General features: G+C 48.2%; 8 protein-coding genes and 1 non-coding gene across 9 annotated transcripts in view; 5 read left to right on the top strand and 4 right to left on the bottom strand.

Annotated features, from left to right (window-relative positions):
- Positions 1-22, top strand: part of CNBI1150 (hypothetical protein) — a gene marked incomplete at both ends in the record, with an annotated part of 1,581 nt that extends 1,559 nt beyond the window's left edge. Inside the window, one exon of the mRNA XM_768408.1 lies at positions 1-22. This exon is cut by the window's left edge and continues 336 nt beyond it. Within this exon, the coding sequence (XP_773501.1) occupies positions 1-22 (22 nt within the window).
- Positions 23-172: 150 nt separating this feature from the next.
- CNBI1140 (hypothetical protein) lies at positions 173-1,526 on the bottom strand (the record flags this gene model as incomplete). Its single annotated transcript, XM_768407.1, has 3 exons — positions 173-1,072; positions 1,125-1,247; positions 1,299-1,526. The coding sequence occupies 3 exons, from the start codon at positions 1,524-1,526 to the stop codon at positions 173-175; spliced, it is 1,251 nt and encodes a 416-aa protein (XP_773500.1).
- A 218-nt stretch (positions 1,527-1,744) lies between these two features.
- CNBI1130 (hypothetical protein) lies at positions 1,745-4,693 on the top strand (the record flags this gene model as incomplete). Its single annotated transcript, XM_768406.1, has 5 exons — positions 1,745-2,913; positions 2,960-4,019; positions 4,089-4,249; positions 4,316-4,383; positions 4,458-4,693. 5 exons carry the CDS (start codon positions 1,745-1,747, stop codon positions 4,691-4,693), a joined length of 2,694 nt encoding a protein of 897 aa, XP_773499.1.
- Positions 4,694-5,090: 397 nt separating this feature from the next.
- On the top strand, positions 5,091-9,183 carry CNBI1120 (hypothetical protein; the record flags this gene model as incomplete). The annotated part of the gene is made up of 11 exons (XM_768405.1): positions 5,091-5,326; positions 5,399-5,662; positions 5,718-5,916; positions 5,965-7,014; positions 7,080-7,175; positions 7,235-7,344; positions 7,406-7,661; positions 7,740-7,860; positions 7,920-8,111; positions 8,166-8,615; positions 8,669-9,183. The coding sequence occupies 11 exons, from the start codon at positions 5,091-5,093 to the stop codon at positions 9,181-9,183; spliced, it is 3,489 nt and encodes a 1,162-aa protein (XP_773498.1).
- A 237-nt stretch (positions 9,184-9,420) lies between these two features.
- Positions 9,421-10,010, bottom strand: CNBI1110 (hypothetical protein; the record flags this gene model as incomplete). Its single annotated transcript, XM_768404.1, has 5 exons — positions 9,421-9,546; positions 9,604-9,697; positions 9,767-9,818; positions 9,876-9,899; positions 9,962-10,010. The coding sequence occupies 5 exons, from the start codon at positions 10,008-10,010 to the stop codon at positions 9,421-9,423; spliced, it is 345 nt and encodes a 114-aa protein (XP_773497.1).
- A 237-nt stretch (positions 10,011-10,247) lies between these two features.
- On the top strand, positions 10,248-10,330 carry CNBIt070. Its single transcript is given in 2 exon segments — positions 10,248-10,284; positions 10,294-10,330. It is a non-coding gene; the product is annotated as a tRNA-Trp (tRNA).
- Positions 10,331-12,714: 2,384 nt separating this feature from the next.
- On the bottom strand, positions 12,715-13,734 carry CNBI1100 (hypothetical protein; the record flags this gene model as incomplete). Its single annotated transcript, XM_768403.1, has 5 exons — positions 12,715-13,086; positions 13,143-13,267; positions 13,323-13,403; positions 13,457-13,484; positions 13,537-13,734. The coding sequence occupies 5 exons, from the start codon at positions 13,732-13,734 to the stop codon at positions 12,715-12,717; spliced, it is 804 nt and encodes a 267-aa protein (XP_773496.1).
- A 497-nt stretch (positions 13,735-14,231) lies between these two features.
- CNBI1090 (hypothetical protein) lies at positions 14,232-15,092 on the top strand (the record flags this gene model as incomplete). Its single annotated transcript, XM_768402.1, has 5 exons — positions 14,232-14,279; positions 14,338-14,446; positions 14,498-14,903; positions 14,956-15,006; positions 15,062-15,092. 5 exons carry the CDS (start codon positions 14,232-14,234, stop codon positions 15,090-15,092), a joined length of 645 nt encoding a protein of 214 aa, XP_773495.1.
- Positions 15,093-15,334: 242 nt separating this feature from the next.
- On the bottom strand, positions 15,335-18,331 carry CNBI1080 (hypothetical protein; the record flags this gene model as incomplete). Its single annotated transcript, XM_768401.1, has 9 exons — positions 15,335-15,662; positions 15,738-15,945; positions 16,009-16,174; positions 16,254-16,432; positions 16,491-16,566; positions 16,628-17,015; positions 17,077-17,216; positions 17,267-17,812; positions 17,867-18,331. 9 exons carry the CDS (start codon positions 18,329-18,331, stop codon positions 15,335-15,337), a joined length of 2,496 nt encoding a protein of 831 aa, XP_773494.1.
- Between the last annotated feature and the right edge of the window lie 542 nt (positions 18,332-18,873).

The raw sequence follows: 18,873 nt of genomic DNA, 5'->3' as shown, positions 1-18,873 counted from the left end.
TTTAGAGGATGGACAATTGTAAACAAGGGAAATCTGATGTCCGATGTGTATAAGGGTATCATTTGTAGAGTATAGAAATGTACAAATCTATCAATGCCACAAATCGCCAAAATGCCCTCCTTTAATGGTCAAAGAAACCCACTCAAAAATCCAAGCTTTAATCATTGTTCCATTACTCATTCTTCTCGTCATCCTTCTTCTTGCCCTTGTCCGCTATGGATTTTGCACCAGTAGTTGCACTCGTGGTAGAAGCAGTGGGCGTGGCACCCCAAGACTCGAAAAAGTCCTCCTCGTCGTCATTCCCAGCACCATGCGGACTGAGCAATCCATCCTCTGCTCTATCCAATGCGCCCGCTTGACCGTAACCCCTTGAACCGGGAATACTACTCTTGCCCAAACCCAACTTGCCGAAACTTTCATTCAAATCTACCCCTCCTTTCGTTTTGGCTACATCATTAAGACCCTCCCAGCCTTCGTGTGCCCGCTGACCCAACCATCCACCGGCATCTTTCGCCTGTGCCGAGGCTTGATTGACATATCGTTTCCATTCTTCAGAGTTCTCACCTGCTGCAAGTGCTTGGGCGCGGTCCAGACCCGGTTGGACAACAGCGTTGTTGATCTCCCTACCGGCAGAGACGATAGCAGAGGAGAAGAGGCCCCATCCCTTGGTGAGCGCACCGAGAGGGTTGCGTTGGAACTCATCGAGAGTAGGGGCGGCGTGACTGCTGAGAGAGTAGGAAGGGTGAGAAGAGGCCACGTCTGGCTCAAGGGTCGATCCGAAGCCGCTGTACTTTCCACCTTGAGAAGGAGGAAGATGATCGGGGCGAGTGGCATTGGCGTTGCCCATTCGTTCGAAGAACGCTTCATTGGCAGATTTCTGGCCATAGAGATCGTCGGATCCTTGTGGGATGGAAGGGCTGTTGGTTCGAGAAGGGTTGAGGGAAGAGCCGGTGATACCGCCTGCAGCTCTGGATTTACGAGTGGTTTGAGAGGACGCTGGGCGAGAGGGGAGGCCAAAGTTGGCGGGAGGAGAAGAGGCTGACCATGGTTGGCCGGCACATTCAGCGGTGAGCTACAAGGTGAATGAGCCTCGATACGGCCAAGAGAATGAAGAAATTGCTGACCTTTTCACGGTATTGTGCAGCAGCCCAGGAATTGTACTTTTCTTGCATGCCCATACCCTTGGTATATCCACCTTCAGGGCCATAGTTTTCCATAAAATCCTTGAACTTTTCGTTACCTCCCGTCTGCTCATAGTCAGCCAACGATTCCCAAAAGGCCAAGCCCAGGGCACACACCTTCATCTTGTTCAGCTGCTCGTCTGACCATTTGTCCATGGTGATACTCCTGACGAAGGAGATGTGTACACCGAATCCTCTGTGCACGCCTGAGCATTCGAGACAGATGAAGATGCCGTAGCTAACGGATGCCCATTGAGGGGAGGGGGCGTTGCAGTCTACACAGACTTTGTTGCCGCCGGTATTCATGAGAGCAAGGAGCTCCTTCTTCTGGTAGTTTTCTGCCATTGTGGATATGTGTAGAGGCGGTGATGTGGAGCTGGAACTGCGACAGATGATAGAGAAGAGTCCCGTCTCGGGCCGACGGAACCAAACCTACTATACTTGGGGGGGAACCTGTCTGTTCCTGATGAATGATGATCGCCGGTTCGCGCCCGCTGCACATTACTGAGTACAGTATTTCGTACGCTCACAGCTTGTTGACCCACAGCTCCCGGCGCGCAGCTATGCCCAAAGAGGACGCTCAGTTACATCCTCCGCCACTCAAGCGGGGAGATGCCTGCCTCTACTGCAGGAAGCGCAGAATTCGTTGCTCAGCCACAAAGCCCACCTGCACTCACTGTGCAAAAATCGGCCGCGAATGTGTTTACGATGTCAGGAAACCCACAAGCAGAGTACAGCAACTTGAGGAAAAGGTCGCTCAGCTGGAGGGCTTACTGAAGAATGGTGCAATGAAGGGTGATGGGGCACCATCCGGATCAGGACTACAGGCGAGCGGATCTACGCCGCCTCTGCCGCATCAGTCTTCAGGCTACACTCCCTCAGAAGCCACAGCTTTACCCCAGCAAACATCCACGTCGACCTCTTACTCATTATTGAACAATGAGACAATTGACGTCAACTTGTTTGGAGGCAAATATCCTGCTATACCGCCGGCTGGCGACGATTCCAATTTGTTTCCCAGTTTCGGAGGATCCATCTTTGGAAGCATGGGCTCGATAATGTCCCAGCCTCAACCTCAAGCAGAACAAGCTTTCGATTTTTCTACCCTCGATCCCACATTCATGAACATGATCAACTCCTTTCAAACTTCTACTGGTCTAGCCGAACCCGTACCGCAACAGGAACAACAACAATTACCCACGGCCTTCGGCCAGTCTCCAGCGCCGCTGGCCTCTCCATCTTACCTCAACCCTGCCCATGCCAATATTAATCCACACACTGCTCAACCCTTCCCCTCTTCCACTGCTACTGAACGCATGCCACAATCGTACACTTCTCTGCCCAAACTTCCTTTCCTCAATAACAATTTTTGCACGTCTGTCGTTTCAGAGGCTCTACCTGAAAATCCCTCGGTCGTTGCGGAATTAGCATCGGCGAACGCAAACGTGCATGAGGATATGGCTGCCCTTCTCAAAGCCGCTGCTGCGTCTAACGCGGAGCAGTGGGCGACGGGGATAGTACAAGGGTCGGATTTCGAAGGGGGGCAGGAGAATATGCAGCTTGTTGGGGGTTGGTTTGATGCTAATGATTTACCAAAGGTCGCAAGGGATCATCTGTCAGTTTGTATCCATGTTGCGGGGTTGCGGTTCGCTAATAATATCAGTTTGAATATGTTCTTTTCTGGTATGAGATTATTTGGTCAAGAGTTCCATGTCCCTCGGTTCATGGCTAGGTAGGTCTACCCGTTTCAAATTTGACCAATGCCTAACATTTCTTAGCCTTTCCCTTCCGCTCTCAAAACGTCCACACAATTGTCTTCTTTACTCTATGTATACCATGGCCTCTCGCATATCCACCTCTCAACCCATCCGCAACCTCGAACCCCATTTCCACTCCATCGCATGCCGTCAACTCGAGCTCGCCATCGCCCAAGTAGATAAGCTCTTGGATGCGATCCGAGCGAGCTCCATCCTTGCCGTATACAAATACAGTATAGCGCGGTACCATGAAGCGTGGATGATGTCTGGCCAAGCTGCGAGACTGGCGATTGCCTGCGGTCTGCACCAGATACAATCGTCCGTTTGGAAATCGTATAATAACGAAGCACATGAGATGACTGCTGATTTCGGGGGACTGATGAGACGTCGGTCATATATCCTACCACCACCTGTGGATGCAGTAGAGCATGGAGAACGGATATGGGCTTTCTGGTCGATCTTTGTGGTAGACCGATGTGGATCAATATCCACACAATGGGTGCCGGCGATACCGGACGATGCGATTATAACGCCTTTCCCTAGGCCGCTACACGAATACGAACTCGGATTAGTGACAGAGGCCGATAATATCTCCATCTCTTCCATTTACGCTCCATCTCCTCCTCGTTCCCGACCACTACGCTACGACTATGCAGACCTGGTTAAAATCCGTTTACGAGCATTAACCCTTTTGGAGCGAGCTTCCAAATTGATGTACCTGCCTCCCGAACCGGGATGGGATAAAAATATTGAAAGGCACAGATCTGAATCTTCTGGATCAACGTTCTTCGTGCCCAAGAGACCTGATGAGATGTATGAATACCTCCCTTCTCCGTCTGGGAGCGGACCTACCTTTTCCTCAGGATCAAATCATACCGACACAGCAGGGGATTTCAGGAAGAATAAAGGCTGGACGAGGACAGCAAAAGTGAGGAATCCGAAAGCATATAATGAAGTTCGCGAGGCTTTACTACTTATTGAAGAGGATTTACCAGAGGATTGGCGGACGAATTGGTTGGAATGGGATGGGAAAGTGCAGGCGTGGCATTTTAATGGTGCGAGAAAGGATATCATCTCGCTCGTATGTATTTTCTCTCTCGCTTGTACGGCTGTGCAAGAAGCTGATAGGAATGATGAACGGTAAAAATAGCATCTGGTCCTGGGTTGTGCATGGATGTTCATCGAAGATGTCTATGTGTTTGGTGCTGAGAATACGACAGCAGTAAATATTGCCAAGCGACTAACCGTGACAGTGAGGTATCTTGCGCAGCAAGCCGCACATTCAGATTTAGACGTGTTCACAGCTATGATGTGGGTAATCTGTTTGCAACGGGAAGCAAATGTTTGAAGGGGAAAGAGCTGACTGAGGAACCGTAGTTGGAGTTTCATGTCGAAAGTTTTGATCAGAGAGATGAAGCGGCGCGAGTCTTCCGGTGATAAGCTAGGCAAGTTTCCCGATCTCTTTTTCTTCCTCGCATAACCTTTGCTCGGCAGACAACTGACTCTTTATCAACAACAGGTGCCGCCGCATTAGAACTCGACATTGACACGCTTGTTCAAGCACTTAAACAATTTGGCAGAGGGTATGCTATGGCAGTGATGCAAGCTATGCGGCAAGAGAGGTACAAGAATTCTAGCTGGGAAAATGTGGAGTCCATGGAAGGGGATAATGAGGGCTCGAGTGATGAAGAGACATTTGGTCGGAAGGAGGGGCTGGAATGGGCGGGACGGCATTTCGGAGGGCCAACATCTTAGCTTTTAAGGGCTGTTTATATGTATATAATAATCTAAAGATGTATCATATTATATAACTGCCATGTATCTTGCGTTAACGGTGTTCTTTCGGCTGGCAGAAAAAGTGAGGACTCGAAGGTGCTGGTGATCGTGCTGTATCTTGTTCAGAGACTGATGCATGAGTCAGTTTGAATCGAGATACTGAAGTCAGCTGTATTATGTATGCTAGCGATCCATACATAGAAGGTGAGATAAATATAGAAGACGATGGAGAGACCGATTGAGTAAAAGAAGATTCGTCAGCGGCGGAACATGAAACTTTAAGATATTTCGTTGTGCTCATTGTTCTTTCTCCGCCAGTACGAGCGAGCAACATCCCACGACAAAAGCAAGAAAGATCCCTCTTTGCTTTCTATACATGCTCCGGTCATTCGCTTCCTCCACAGGTGCATCCACACACCTCACAAGAACACACCGCTCTCTCCACCGACTCGTCACCCCCCGCTCACGCTCATTTACTCTCGTACCAGGCCGCCATCTCACTACCACTTCACTCGTCAAACCCACAACCAAAACACAATCCTTTCAATCTCACCGTCTTTCAAACACGGCTCAATCCCTTTTCAAAAGAAGCTTTGCGACTCCTGTGTCTAGGTTCGTACTGTAATTACTTCTTTATCATGGAAGATCGGTTACTAACTCATACTTTTCCATCTCCGTCGGCAGGCAAATACCTCCTATCAAACTTCCTATAGAACCAATCATGGAATCACCTTACCCGCCTTGCCCACCCATTCCCAAAGCCAACGGTCCTGTTGATCTTATTCTTCCCCCGACTGAAGATAGGAAACACAAGTACTTTACCTTGTCCAATGGCCTCGAGGTGGTGGTTGTGAGTGATCCCAAGGCGGACAAGGCTGCGGCTAGTATGGATGTCGGTGTTGGCCATTTGAGCGATCCAGATGATCTGCCTGGTTGTGCTCACTTTTGGTGAGTCAGAGGTTTCCATGGACAAAGCGAAAGTAGTGCTCAAGCGTTTCAATAGCGAACACTTGCTCTTCATGGGCACAAAAACACATCCTTCAGAGAACGCCTATCAGCAGTACCTTTCATCTCATAACGGCCACTCCAACGCCTGGACAGCAATGACATCTACCAACTATTATTTTGATGTCAGTCCTGATGCGCTCGAGGGTGCACTAGACAGGTTCTCGGGATTCTTCTCTGAACCTTTATTCAACGAGGTAAGAAGTCTTTCAGGTGTAAAGAATGTTAAGCCTGACAGGAAGCAGGACTGTACAGAAAGGGAGATCAAGGCTGTCGACTCGGAGCACAAGAAGAACCTCCAAAATGATGTTTGGCGTTTCTACCAACTCGAAAAGCATCTCTCCAAGCCCGGCCATCCTTACGGTAAATTCGGTACTGGTAACTACGAGTCTCTCTGGTCCATACCCAAAGAAGCGGGTCGTGACCCTCGTCGCCAGCTGATCGAATGGTGGGAAAAGGAGTACTGCGCGAGGCGAATGAAATTGGCCGTTGCAGGCAAGGAAGACGTGGATACCCTCGAAAAGTGGGTGAGAGAAAAGTTTGAAAATGTTCCTGTGAGGACGGAAGGGAAGCCGGAAGTCGGCAGGGATGGCGTGAGGGTTGTGTTTGATGAGAGTCCATATGGAAAAGAGCAGCTTGGGTATTTCACTTTCACCAAGCCTGTGAGGGATATGAGGGCTTTGGAGCTCATGTTCCCCTTCCCCGACATGGATCACCTCTACAAGACTAGACCCACCCATTTCATCTCCCATTTCCTTGGTCATGAAGGCCGAGGCTCTATTCTCTCGTACTTGAAGAAAAAAGGATGGGTCAACTCCCTTTCTGCAGGCAACTACCACGATGCGGCTGGTTTCTCACTCTTCAAGATTTCTGTCGACTTGACTCCTGACGGTCTTGAGCATTACCAAGACGTCGCTCTCACCGTCTTCAAATACATCTCCCTTCTCCGCTCCCAGCCTCCCTCAGTCGATGCCTTCAACGAGATCAAGGCTATTGCCGACATCTCATTCCGCTTTGCCGAACGCGGCCGCACCTCTTCCTATTGCACCAACCTTTCCTCCTGGCTTCAGTCCCCCGTCCCTCGAGAGAAGATTGTAAGCAGCAAATGGCTCGTGGAGGAGTACAATCAGCAAGAGCTGGAATGGGCTTTGCAGTTGTTGGATCCTAGAAGGGCGGATATCGGTGTGACTAGTAAGGTTTTGCCTAAGAATGTTAGCGGTGAATACGAGAACAAGGAACCCATCTATGGGACAGAATATAAGAGGGTCAAATTTGATGAGGAGTTCTTGAAGGAAGTAAGTATTTAATCATTTTTGACATGCGCACACTCTGTTCAGTACCAATGCTTACGAACAATTAGGCGATGAGCGGCGCTCCTATAGCAGACTTGCAGCTCCCTGGCCCGAACTTGTTCATTCCCGAGAAACTTGATGTTCAGAAATTCGACGTTCAGGAGGTAAGTCGATGCCCTCTCATTATCCGTCACAGAGGTCTCATTTATCTGGACATCCTTAGCCTGCCAAGCGACCAGTCATCTTGAGAGATACTTCTTTATCTCGATTGTGGTATAAACGAGACGACCGATTCTGGCTACCCAAGGCTAATTTGGATGTCATGCTTCACTCGTAAGTATCTGGACGGCCGAGTGCCCTCTATCAATTTTTTTGACACTGACATGCCAAGCAGTCCTATTCTTAACGTCACTCCCCGAAACGCTGTCCTCTCACGCTTGTTCTGCGACCTCTTTTCCGACTCTATTACCGAAGATGTCTACGATGCCGATCTCGCCGAACTCAATTTCAACCTCTGGAATACAAGTCATTGGATCCAAATCTCTGCTGGAGGGTTCAGCGATAAACTTGCAGTGTTGACGGAAAAGATGTTGGAAAAATTTGTTAACTACAAGGTTGATGAAGCGAGGTTTCAGGAAGTTGCCGAGGCGGTGAGTGTTTTGCCACGATCTCGTCTTAAGTTTGTGTGATAAGTTCAGAGAAACTGATTCTGGTCGGTGGGTGATTAGACTAGGTTGCACTGGAAGAACTTTGGCATGAGTGACCCTTGGAAGATTGGACGATTCTACAATTCTTATGCTACTCAGGAGATTGCCTGGACCCAAGAAGAAAAGTTGAAGGAGCTTGAGTGTGGGTTTTGGTTTTTGGGTCATGGAGAAGGCGGTTGCGGCCACTGACTTGCGAAACAGATATCACTGCGGCCGATGTCCAGGCCTTTGGAAAGGAACTTCTCACGCGACTTCATATCGAAACTCTTATCCACGGGAACACCTCTCCTGAAGGAGCCAAGGAGATTCAGGATATGCTGGAGAGAGTCTTGAAGCCCCGTGAACTTACTCCTACTGAGCTCAAGGCGCCGCGATCTCTTGTTCTTCCTTCATGTAAGTTCTACACTAGAAGGCACCTGTGGATCTGTCCATTGATTTTTTTTGTAGCTTCTGAGTACGTTTGGCAAATTTCTGTGCCCAACAAGTCCGAAGTGAATGGCTCAGTCATCTACGAAATTCACGTCGGCGACCCCTCTGATATTACTCTCCGTAATCATCTCTCCCTCTTCTCACAAATTGCTGCCGAGCCCTGCTTTGATATCCTCCGAACTAAGCAGCAGTTGGGATACATTGTCAGCGGTCATGCGAGTCAGTCTACTGGGACAATGGGTTATACAGTGTTGGTGCAGTCAGAGAAGGATCCGGTGTACGTCGAGACACGGATTGAGGCGTTCTTGGATGGCTTGAAGGAGACTATTGAGGAGATGTCCGAGGAAGAGTTTGAGAAACACAAACAGAGTTTGATCGCTAAGAAGGAGGAAAAGCCAAAGAATTTGGGTGAAGAGACGAAGAGGTTCTGGGGTAGGATTCAGGACAGGTACTTTGAATTCGCAAGGCGTAGGTCCATTCGGCTTTATCGTGTCCAACTGTAGTGCTAATGAATATATCAGGTGAGAACGATGTTGCCGAGTTACGGAAGACCACCAAGCAAGACATTCTCAACGTCCTCATGACTTACATCCACACTTCATCACCTACCCGTGCCAAGCTTTCTGTACACCTCAAGTCTCAGTATAGGGGCATCAAGTTCGATTTGGCGTCCGCCGCTCCTCTTGTGAAGAGTTTCACCGAGGCTGGTATCGCTGTTGACCCCGCTGCTATCCAAAAGCTGTTATCAAACAACCCTACCCTTGAACAGGTCAAGGAGTTTGCCAACTCTACTATCGACGCCGCTGCCAATGTCGCGGATGACGTCAAGGCTCAGCTTAAGGATGTGGTCGCCGAATTAAAGGGCCAGGAAGCCGGTCCCGGCGCCGAGGCAGGTGCTGGACCTGGACCGGAAGATGTCAAGCTGCGGCCTGGGAATGTCTGGATTGAAGATATTCAAGAATTCAAGGCTAGACTTGTTCCCTCCAAAGCCGCTGTGCCAGTGGAGCCTTTGAAGACGTTGGTTGCAGAGTTGTAGTAGTTTTGAAAGACTATCAAAAGAAGCACCCGATATAGTTTTGTAAAGAGATGAGAAGGGAAAATATGCATATGCACCTAGTCACTGTTCATAGAAGCGAAAAAGTGTACCGGCAAAGTTATTATTGTGCTGTGGAGCCATCTTGCCGCAAGCATTCGCCCAAGCCACCAAGTATCCTACTTTATTCTCCTGCAGCTCCGTAACTCTGCGAAACCCCTAGAGAACAAAAAGAGTCCCTTACTGGGACGCCTCTGCTCGCCGTCTCTCCTCGGCTCGCTTCCAAGCCATTCGCCAAGGCTCGCTCGCTGCTCTGTTGGTCATAGGAGGAAGAATATATTTGTGTTCGGATTCCGTTCGGATCACCTGCATTGTCCGAATGGTCAGATGCCTGTAGAATAAGCACAAATGAACAAGACGTACAGAGCCGACGGACATGAAGAAACCGAAAGTGGCGGCAGATGAGAGCATATACTGAGAAAGGGTAGCGACAACACCTCGGGGACCGGGCCCGGCACTAATAGGATCAAAATCAGTTCCGGCGAAGCCTTTGACTATTGGTTTTGGTTCAGAGAAAATGACTTACCGCATGATGGAGAAAGAGCCAAAGATGAATCCAATGGTCAAACCAACACAGCCTATTTAAACCATCAATTATCTATTTTCAGCATCCTAGATGATGTCCCAAAACGTACTTCCCATTATGGCACCCATCTTAACTATTAACAGCCAGCATATCAGTTTATGATCACTTCCACAAAGAGAGGGAATTGTAACGAACTCTTGTCAAGAGTGGAGCCGCCGGTGGAATGCTGAGGAGGAGGAGGCATGTTGGCTGATAGTCCTGTCTACAGAGGAAAGAAAGTCGGGGTATGAGAAAGTAAAAGTTAGAAGCGCGTATTTGATGAAAAGTTGTCCAGTGTCAAAAGAGTAAAGACATCTCCTCGAACGACCAATAGTGGCTGGCAAGCAAGCGAGTGACCGACAGACATTTTGAGAAACACCGTGGGAGCAGCGAACGTGGAGCAATCAGTCATGAAGACATGTTAGCCTTGCCTTTAACAAATGGAGTCGTAGTTCAGTGGTAGAATATCGGATTCCAATTACTGGAAGCATCCGCCGGTCGCAGGTTCAATCCCTGTCGACTTCATTCTTTTTGCTTCTTTGTTTGAGCAACAACATAGTATAATAGACGACTCGCTGATTTTTTCTACTTCTGCAGTATCACTACTAATTCTCCACATCTCTTACGCATATCACACGAGATTTTTTTCTCCATACATTCAACGAATTAAAAACCCCAGTGTCATACATTCTGTGACTACGCAATATTCTGCGCAATGGCCTGAACAAGACAGATTAGCGACCGACCCTTTCTCTCACGCACCTAACTCCACTACCAATGGTTTTGTTACCCCTGTACTCACTCGCTCCGTTGAAACCATCCTTTCAGTTTTCTAATCTCATGTATTGTTTCAAAGTATCAGAAATGACTGGAAGCACTCAGATGACCTATACACAGGACACGAGGTAATTACACTGGTTGGTAAAGCTGTTCAGGACTTCCTAATAACATCGAAACGAAGCACGGGGTACCCACTTCGATACCAGCTTAACCATCATCTTTTTTAATATTCCATCCTGTCATCCTTAGGTTCAGATGAGTCTCCCGGATGCTGTCAAGATATCTCGTAAGTGGCACAACCCCGGGACGAGCCCGATGCTGACTAAAACACATAAGTCGTGGTCATATCCGCTGTCTTGTTCTTCTCTCTTTTGTTCAACGCTGTATTTCTCTATCGCCGTTATTTGTCACCGTATTGGAGACGAGTTTTCAGACCCGAAGACGGGATGTGCGACTCTCCAGCTCATCAATATGTTCTGCCCCATTGTCATCTTTGCTACAGACATCATCAACAACTTGATCAGGAAAATGGCCTTGTGGTCAGCGTTGACAATGAGGGTTCCTCCTCTTTGAGTAATGCTAATATCCAATTGGGGGGCGCTGATGAACGAGGAAACATATCTCAAATCCGCTTTTTGGACAGGATTATCAATGTAAGGAAGCTCAGCCACAATCCCTATCTTCCAGACGTGATTACCCGGGTACACTCTGTCACATCCACACTGTCAACCAAAACCTTGGAACCAGCAAAGGCCTCTTCCGAAGCTTTGCCCTTTGGCGGCGGACGTCATGCATCACATGCTTCTATTTTGAATCCCAATTTGCAAGGGTGTCAAGGTGTAGAGGCAAACTCAATCGCTGAAGGTGTCATCGCTGTTGGAGATCGACGACCGTCTGTGTTATCTGGGGGACTGTCGGATAGGAGGGAGGGTGATAGGTTGTCCTTGAGAAAAATTAGTGCTGGAGGGGAAGAGGAACTAATACAAATCAACCCTGCAATCGATCCATCGGGGTTACCAGTCAGGATGGCGTCATCTACTGACGGTCGGCCATCGATTTCCCGTCGACCTTCATTCAAAAGCAATCGACCTGACAAAAGAAATACCTACCATGAGTGGCCATCTGCTCATCCAATCAGCGCTGGGGAGCTGAATGCCAATGCTACAGTTTCTCGTGGATCCATCGCTTTCCCAATACCTCAGCTACCTACCATCCAAGCTCCCCCTTGCTCCCACAAGAAGGATCCTCAAAAACGAAAACGACCCGACTCCCTCAAGCTTGTATCTGCCACTCTACCGAGGAAAATGGGTGGATCGCAAAGTCTCACTACGACTCCCCCTGTCGGACATACAACTTCCCTCTCTATGTTAGCTATGAAGCCGGCACCTCTGACGACATCCCCGGAGACAGAAAAGATTAGTCCGGATAACTCCACAACGTCTAAGGATCAGTACGAGTTGAGTCCAACGCCTGGCCTGTTCGAGTCCTGGAAGGGATTCCATTCCAAGGCTACTACGGTTAAAGCAGCGGTCATCAAGGCTCCTCGATCCGAGCCTCCCCAAATTGACATTCTCCCACAATTGGCTATGGTTTCAGCTTCTTCCTTAACCGTTCCATCTGCTTCTGCTCCTGGGCACCTTCACCCATTTCTTGATCCTTCCTTGACAATCCAAGTAAGTCCGATGACAACTAAACAGTTCAGTTCAGAACGTCGCGCGAGCAAAATCACATATTTGGCGGATGTCGTAAAGGAAAACGAAGCCAAGGGCAAGAATGCAACGCTTATGCCACCGTCATCTGCCAGTGAGAGACCGAAGAGCGATCACGATCAGCTCATTCCGCCGAATACCGAGCGGAGACCTAGTGTAATGGGCCCATATCCTCCGGTTATATCGCCGTTCCCATTACAGGGGCATAAAACGACGTGGAGGTGATACTGGATGAGTATGATAATGGGCAACAAAGAACGTTTTGATGGTCATATACTGTAGCATTCTATAATTTGCGATAGCTACAACAAGCACGTGATATGGTCTATGATCTACAGAGATCTAGAGACATCTAAAGTTCTACCAATACAGCCAGCGAAGATTAAGAAACGCTGAAGGGAGCAAAGACGCGCAAGCCGCCTATGACCATCCCATTCTGACACCAACACCCGCCTCCCCACCTTCCTTTCGCATCCTTTCCTTCTTCTCCTCGGCTCTTTTGACGGCCGCTTGCGCTTTCTCCAACTCTTTCTCCGCTTGTTCGACTTCATTCTCTTCCGGATTTTCTTCGCTCTCAATTTCCGACACATGAACACGAGCTACAGCAAGTTTCAACGTGGCGGCAGCGAGGACCTTGTTGTTTCTATTGTTTTGCCATGAAAGGAAGATGTTCCAGCACATGCCGACAGACTGGACGAATAGAAGACGATGTTGGGCTGGAACAAGGGTAAAATTGAGAATCTGGGTAGGACCAAAGACACATACGGCCTTCTGCCACGTTGGGAACCAGCCCTGTAGAAAGGTAATGTAAGACATTGCAAGTGAAGAACAGCTTGTGGGAAACATACCATGGCTACTTTATGACGGACCTCCTTAATGCTCTTCCCTTCTAAGAGACCAAGCGAAGTTGGAAACATGAAAGTAACACAGGGACTCCACACAGTCATATCCAATACTAATCTGGAAGCAAGGGCTTAAAAGAAGATAGGTGAACCGCGCTCCTCGAGGAAGGCAGATAAGGCACTCACTCGTCCAGCGACTGGAAAGACTGATTTTTTCTAGTGTGCTGAGCCACATATGAGCAAGAGGGGCGAAGATAATGGTCCCATCTGATAAAGTCAGCATCAGTACTCAATTACATGGTTACTTGAAAGGAATTTACAGGAAACCAGCCTGGCCGTTCTTAAAGGCTAAACTCGATCGTTAGTGGCCCGAACCAAATATGTTATCATCCTGACCTACTTCATATACCTCATCGCCCTCCTCCCCCGAGATCGCTCTCCTTAAACTCCTTCCTTCAATACCTAGCTGTGCCACAATATCGGCCGTTATGAAGAGAACACCACTTTGAATCATTTTCGTGCGCAGTGGTCGTTCACGCAGAGCGGTGGTATAGTGGTTCCATAAGCGGGAAGTGATAGGGCGAGAGATTGCGGACATGATGGCTGATCGTATTGTAGTGAGGGTAGGTTGGTGATGTTCCTCGAGCTCTTGCGAATGTTGTTTTATCGTTTTTGATTCAGGTATGGTAAGACGAGAAACGAAGAACGACGTCGTTGTCACGCAATTGTAAACAAATGCAACTTTTTTGAAGTCGCTCTCGACTTCGAGTCGTTACAATTTGTAATCTAATTACAAATGTGTTTAGTCGCCGCAAGGCGTTTGGGATGCATTTATATTCGGATTAGGCCGAATGCTAAAGGCTAATGACTTATCTGCTTGTTGATTCCTAATTACATACTGTCATGTTTTCCTCATCCTTCTTTCCCGCAAGAACATCTCAATCCAACATTACATTATATCAATACGCCCTCTGAGACCGAGGTTCATTTCTGCAGCCTTCCAATTATCATGAGCCAGCAAATATAGCCGAAATATATCAGAAAGGTTTTCTGTAGAGGATCTGCTGTTCAGAACATATCAACTTCGACAGCAAGATGGGTAACGGTCTATCGTCAGCATTGGACCCTACTCAAGGCAAAGGTGTGAGTTGTTACTACAGATGATTTCTCTATTGTTACAGGGTGTTGAAAACAATTTCAGGTCATATCAGTCCCTGATGGGTACACGACACCTCCGTGGCCGTCCCTCTACCTCCCGACTTTAGACTCCACTGTGGAACAGCGAGGAATCTTCTTATATGAAGCTGAAGGTTCGTTATCAAGATCTCTTGTGGATCTATCTGGATTAACATTCGTTGCAGCTATTTGGCGCTTCACATTATACTGGACTATACTTCTCGTCTGCTCGCTTTTCCTCATTTGTGCCCTAATGGCCTCCTTCACCCTCTTATTATCCCTGACAGTATTTCGCTCCCCTGATCCTCTACCTCTAGTGCCGAAGTCAGATGATTCCAAAAGCAACGAGACACCGCCCTATCGCACCACTTCCCCCAATACAGGCGCTTCAGCGACATCATTCTCCACACCCCTATTCAAACGTCATCGACCGTTCGAAAGGCCCAAAAGGAAAAAGCCTCCATTTTGGCCAGTTATACTACTACCGATTGTAATGACAGTTGCTGCTGGGATAATCTCGATCATCAGCAGTACTATTGTTGGGTTTGCGTTGGCAGCAATCTATTCAGCAGGAGGTTTCAGCATGTCGACGTGAGTGGCGTCTGTATGTCCTGATGTTAGGGTGCAACTAATCGTTGAGTAGATGGGTACCCTTTCTGTGGGCACTTATTCAGGCTCTTGTCCTTGTTATATCGTGGGTAACCCTTTTGTGTCCTTGCAATGTATTCAGCGCTGACTTATTCCTGCAGGAGTTATTCAACCCTCGCGACAATTCTTTAATGTACCAGTATATTATTATCCCTTATTATTCCGCTGTATCTTTTCAGTATCGGAGGTAGCATCACTCTCTGTTGTTGATCAGTCGACTAAACGCACCGTCTTCAGACAATTCCAGGACGTTGTCGTCAGGACAGTCTTGAGTGATGATCTTCAGAACCTTAAGTGTAATCGAACATGCATTAGTTGTACAACTACATATCGTCCGTCTGTTCGACCGCCCCGATCAATTGGATTAATCTTCTCTAATCCTTGCTAGCATTCTCCGACTTGACACCCTCGGGTTCCTCCTCTTTAGAGACCCCTGGCTTTTTCGTATCGTCCGACTTTTTCTGTGCTTCCTCCTTCCTCTTCTTCAATTTGGTCACTAGAGGCATGAGAAAAGTCGTTAGCTCAATCCCTCTTTTGGCAAACACCACAGCTGTCTGATGAATACACGTACGTTCACGTGATATGATGTTGTTGTTCGTGTATCCCTCAGGGAAAATATCCACGATCTTCTTGTACAACCGGCTCTTCAACCCCTGTTCCGTCCATTCTTTCCCGTTCTTCGCTCCGGCGGCATGCCAGTCTCTACAAATGTTCAATTTAGCTATCATTCCACTGATCCAACCATGGGTTGAATTTCAAAGTGAACATTATACGTACGCCCCCTTCTTGATCAATTCCGTGGTCACACGCAAGTTCTCAATCAGCTGCCAAAAAATATCACGCATCTCTGAAGTCCAAACAAATCGTCTCTGGGGCTCAGGGGGACGGATATCCTCGGGTTTTGGTGCAGGTTGGGCACTGCTTGATGGGTCTGTAACGTCAATAAGAGGTGGTGAGATATGTGAACCAAAAGGGTGTTTTTCGTCTGCGGCACGTCAATGACCTGTGTTAAGAGGCATACAGCTCACAAAAGATGAAAAATACTTACCCCAAGCTGCAACTTCAACTTCCCAGTCCCGTTTGCTAGTCTCGTATTTCTCAATCCACATCGCACTATCCTTGTCGATCTCCTCTTTGAATTGTCTGATGCCTTCATCCTCGCAATCTTGAAGCCACTTGAGATACCCTTCGTAAATCAATTTTGTCACGAGTTTCTACGTATATTTGTCAGCCATCCTTCGCTGGAAATTCAAGGCCCAATCATCAAGCCAGGAGGCGAGATCTGTAACGTACTCGAAGAGTGAACACATTGTAAGGGTAGACACTCTGCAGACATATCGCAAAGCCCTTGTCTTCCGATGTATGGTCGAAGACATCAAACACGTCGTGTTGGTACGCTATGGTACTAGCGCGCTTAAGGGAAGGCTTGAGGTGTTCTGGGAACTTCGATCGGTTGGCGTGATCCCAATCATCTATATCATCTGTCAGCCTCGGGTAATGTAAGACGTGGCAGATCGTTAATTAGCATACATTCGAGAGACTCTAAACGGAGGGCCAATAAGGCTCGAGCAACTTCTTGAGGGACAGCAGGGTAAGGCGGAAGATACTAAATAGACCCGTCAGTAAACGCTAAAATTATGGCAAAAGGGGGACGATCATAAGCATACTTTGTCATGGCGAGAGGCAGTTCTGAACATGACTCTATCAACCGGAGGCTGCTTTTCCAAGTCTCGCTGGAAAAGTGACTGCCACAACACTAAGGCTTCGTTAGTGACATGCCGCCCCATAGTCGATATCGAAAACCCACCATCATTATTATCATCACCATCATTTCCCCCAGCTGTGTCCAAGTTTGGGGTCACAGAAATCGGTCCGTCCTGGATATCTTCGTGGGATGATGGATCTCGCAACCCTTCACGTGCACGAATTCGAGCTAAGAGTGAAGCAGCTAACGACGTACGAGGCGCTTTGGGTTCAGGAGATGAGGGTGCCCCTTTGCTTTTAGCTTGGTTAGATTTAGGTTTGTTGCTGACGTTGCGCTTTTTCAGGGGAGATCTAATTAAAGAGTCATGAGTAAAACTGGACTGAGGGTTAGAAAAAAAAAAAAAACACGTACTCTTTCATCAGTTGGAGTGGACCGGAATGAACAAAGAAGCCTTCCCTCGCCGGCCGGGCGTAATGAGTGGGAGCATCAATCATGATTTCGGAATCGTCTATGAAAGGATCTTCCAAATCATAATCCGTAGGCCTCTTCTTCTACAGCTCCAGTCAGATATGTCAAATGAATCAATAGTCTCGCATCGTACCTTCTTCGTCTTCTTCTTATCCCCGTATTTCTCCTCCAACTTCCTCGCGATCTCTTCCGGATCCTCGTCAGCGAATCCTATCCCCAAAACCCCTCCAGTCGATGATCCCGCCACAGGTGAACCATCAATCTCCATACCCTCCTCAGTCAACCCGGACATTCCGGCCGCTCCAGGAGTCATGGTCCCAGGCAAATCATCTACCACTCCAACTCCCCACGCTACGCAAAGCCCATTCGCCCTAGCATCATCTAGGATATTCCATTCCATGGTCTCACCATTTTGGACCAGTGGTCTCTCCAGTCGGATCGTCTTCATAGGAGGCGGGGGAGGAGCGAGGTCTTCGTCCTCGGATGGTGAACGGAGACGAGCTCGCTTTTTCTTTTTGGGGACCAGAACGTTTTCGGCGCCGTCTGTTGTGGGGAGGGTTTCAATAGGTTCGGTTGGAAGGGTGGTGGGCATAGAACCGGGCGATGTAGGCTCGGTTTTCACGACGGGGTGGAGGGTGAAATGGGGTGAACCGTCTGGACCATCAATGGCGATGATTTCCTGTAGGGGTGCTTGAGAACCTGGCTAGCAGACGGTATGATGCACAGAACTTACGGGTGATCCTTCAAGATCCTCACTTTCGTCGCCATCACTCTCATCTTCCTCTTCTTCTTCATCCTCCTCTTCATCTTCATCCTCACTACCAGATCCTTCCTCTCCATCTTCCTCTCCTTCACCTTCAACTTCAGCATCTCCTTCCGGATCTTCGACATCATTTTTCTCCACCCCATCCTCTACAGCTTCTCCCAAGGTTCCTAAAGGTTCTTTTCCGGAGCCCATGCTGGGCTCTAAAGGTCTTTCGGACCCTTCGACCGAAACAACTGCCGCGTCGACCTGCATCCGTTCGGTGACTTCTTCCATTGGGGTGATCGTGGAGTTAACACTGACTTCAGCCGTCTCTGTGTTCTTTGAAATAGCCTCTTGTACGACATCAGGGGTGTCTACTTCTACGAGCTCATTCTCAGCCCGTTCTGCCTCCTTCTCCGCATGCACCATTGGGTCAGCTGTCGGCGCCTCCATTGTCGTCGTGAAGGCGATGCTTTGAGGACAGGAAAAACAATGTTCTGCTGATGTTTCCCGGAAATGCCCTTGCTGTCTAGTCTCAGTAAATAGAAAGATGAACGTGAATGTGGCCTCAAGCAAAACAAATATGGTCCGTCGGTTACGCAGTGCAGAACGCTAACTTCCTCCGCTAAAGATCGAAGTTCCTTTAATTGATTACGTAAATTTTGTTGTCAACAAACAACAACAGCAAATCCGCGCAGAATCAACAAGAATGAACGAATGAAGAAACTGGCCTGCAATATGTTCGGTTTATCTCGCAACAGGTCAGCCACTTCTTCGAATTCGGTCAATTTTACTTATACCATCATCCCATGCTCTTATCAGAAACGTCTGAGGAACCGTTCCATTGCTGTTCAAATGACAGGTACTTCCTTCCTCCCGATGATAGAGTCATCGATACGAAGAAGGTATCATCTGAAAATCCCGAAGTAGATCATCCATGGTTGAAGGCTGTTCGGGCTTGAAACATACAAAGATGACCGATAAACAAGAGAGTC

The sequence above is a fragment of the Cryptococcus neoformans genome, chromosome 9, assembly GCF_000149385.1.
Source record: "Cryptococcus neoformans var. neoformans B-3501A chromosome 9, whole genome shotgun sequence".
NCBI classification, from domain to species: domain Eukaryota; kingdom Fungi; phylum Basidiomycota; class Tremellomycetes; order Tremellales; family Cryptococcaceae; genus Cryptococcus; species Cryptococcus deneoformans.
Note: the sequence above shows the minus strand (reverse complement) of the source record. Positions and strands in the feature narration are given on the sequence as shown.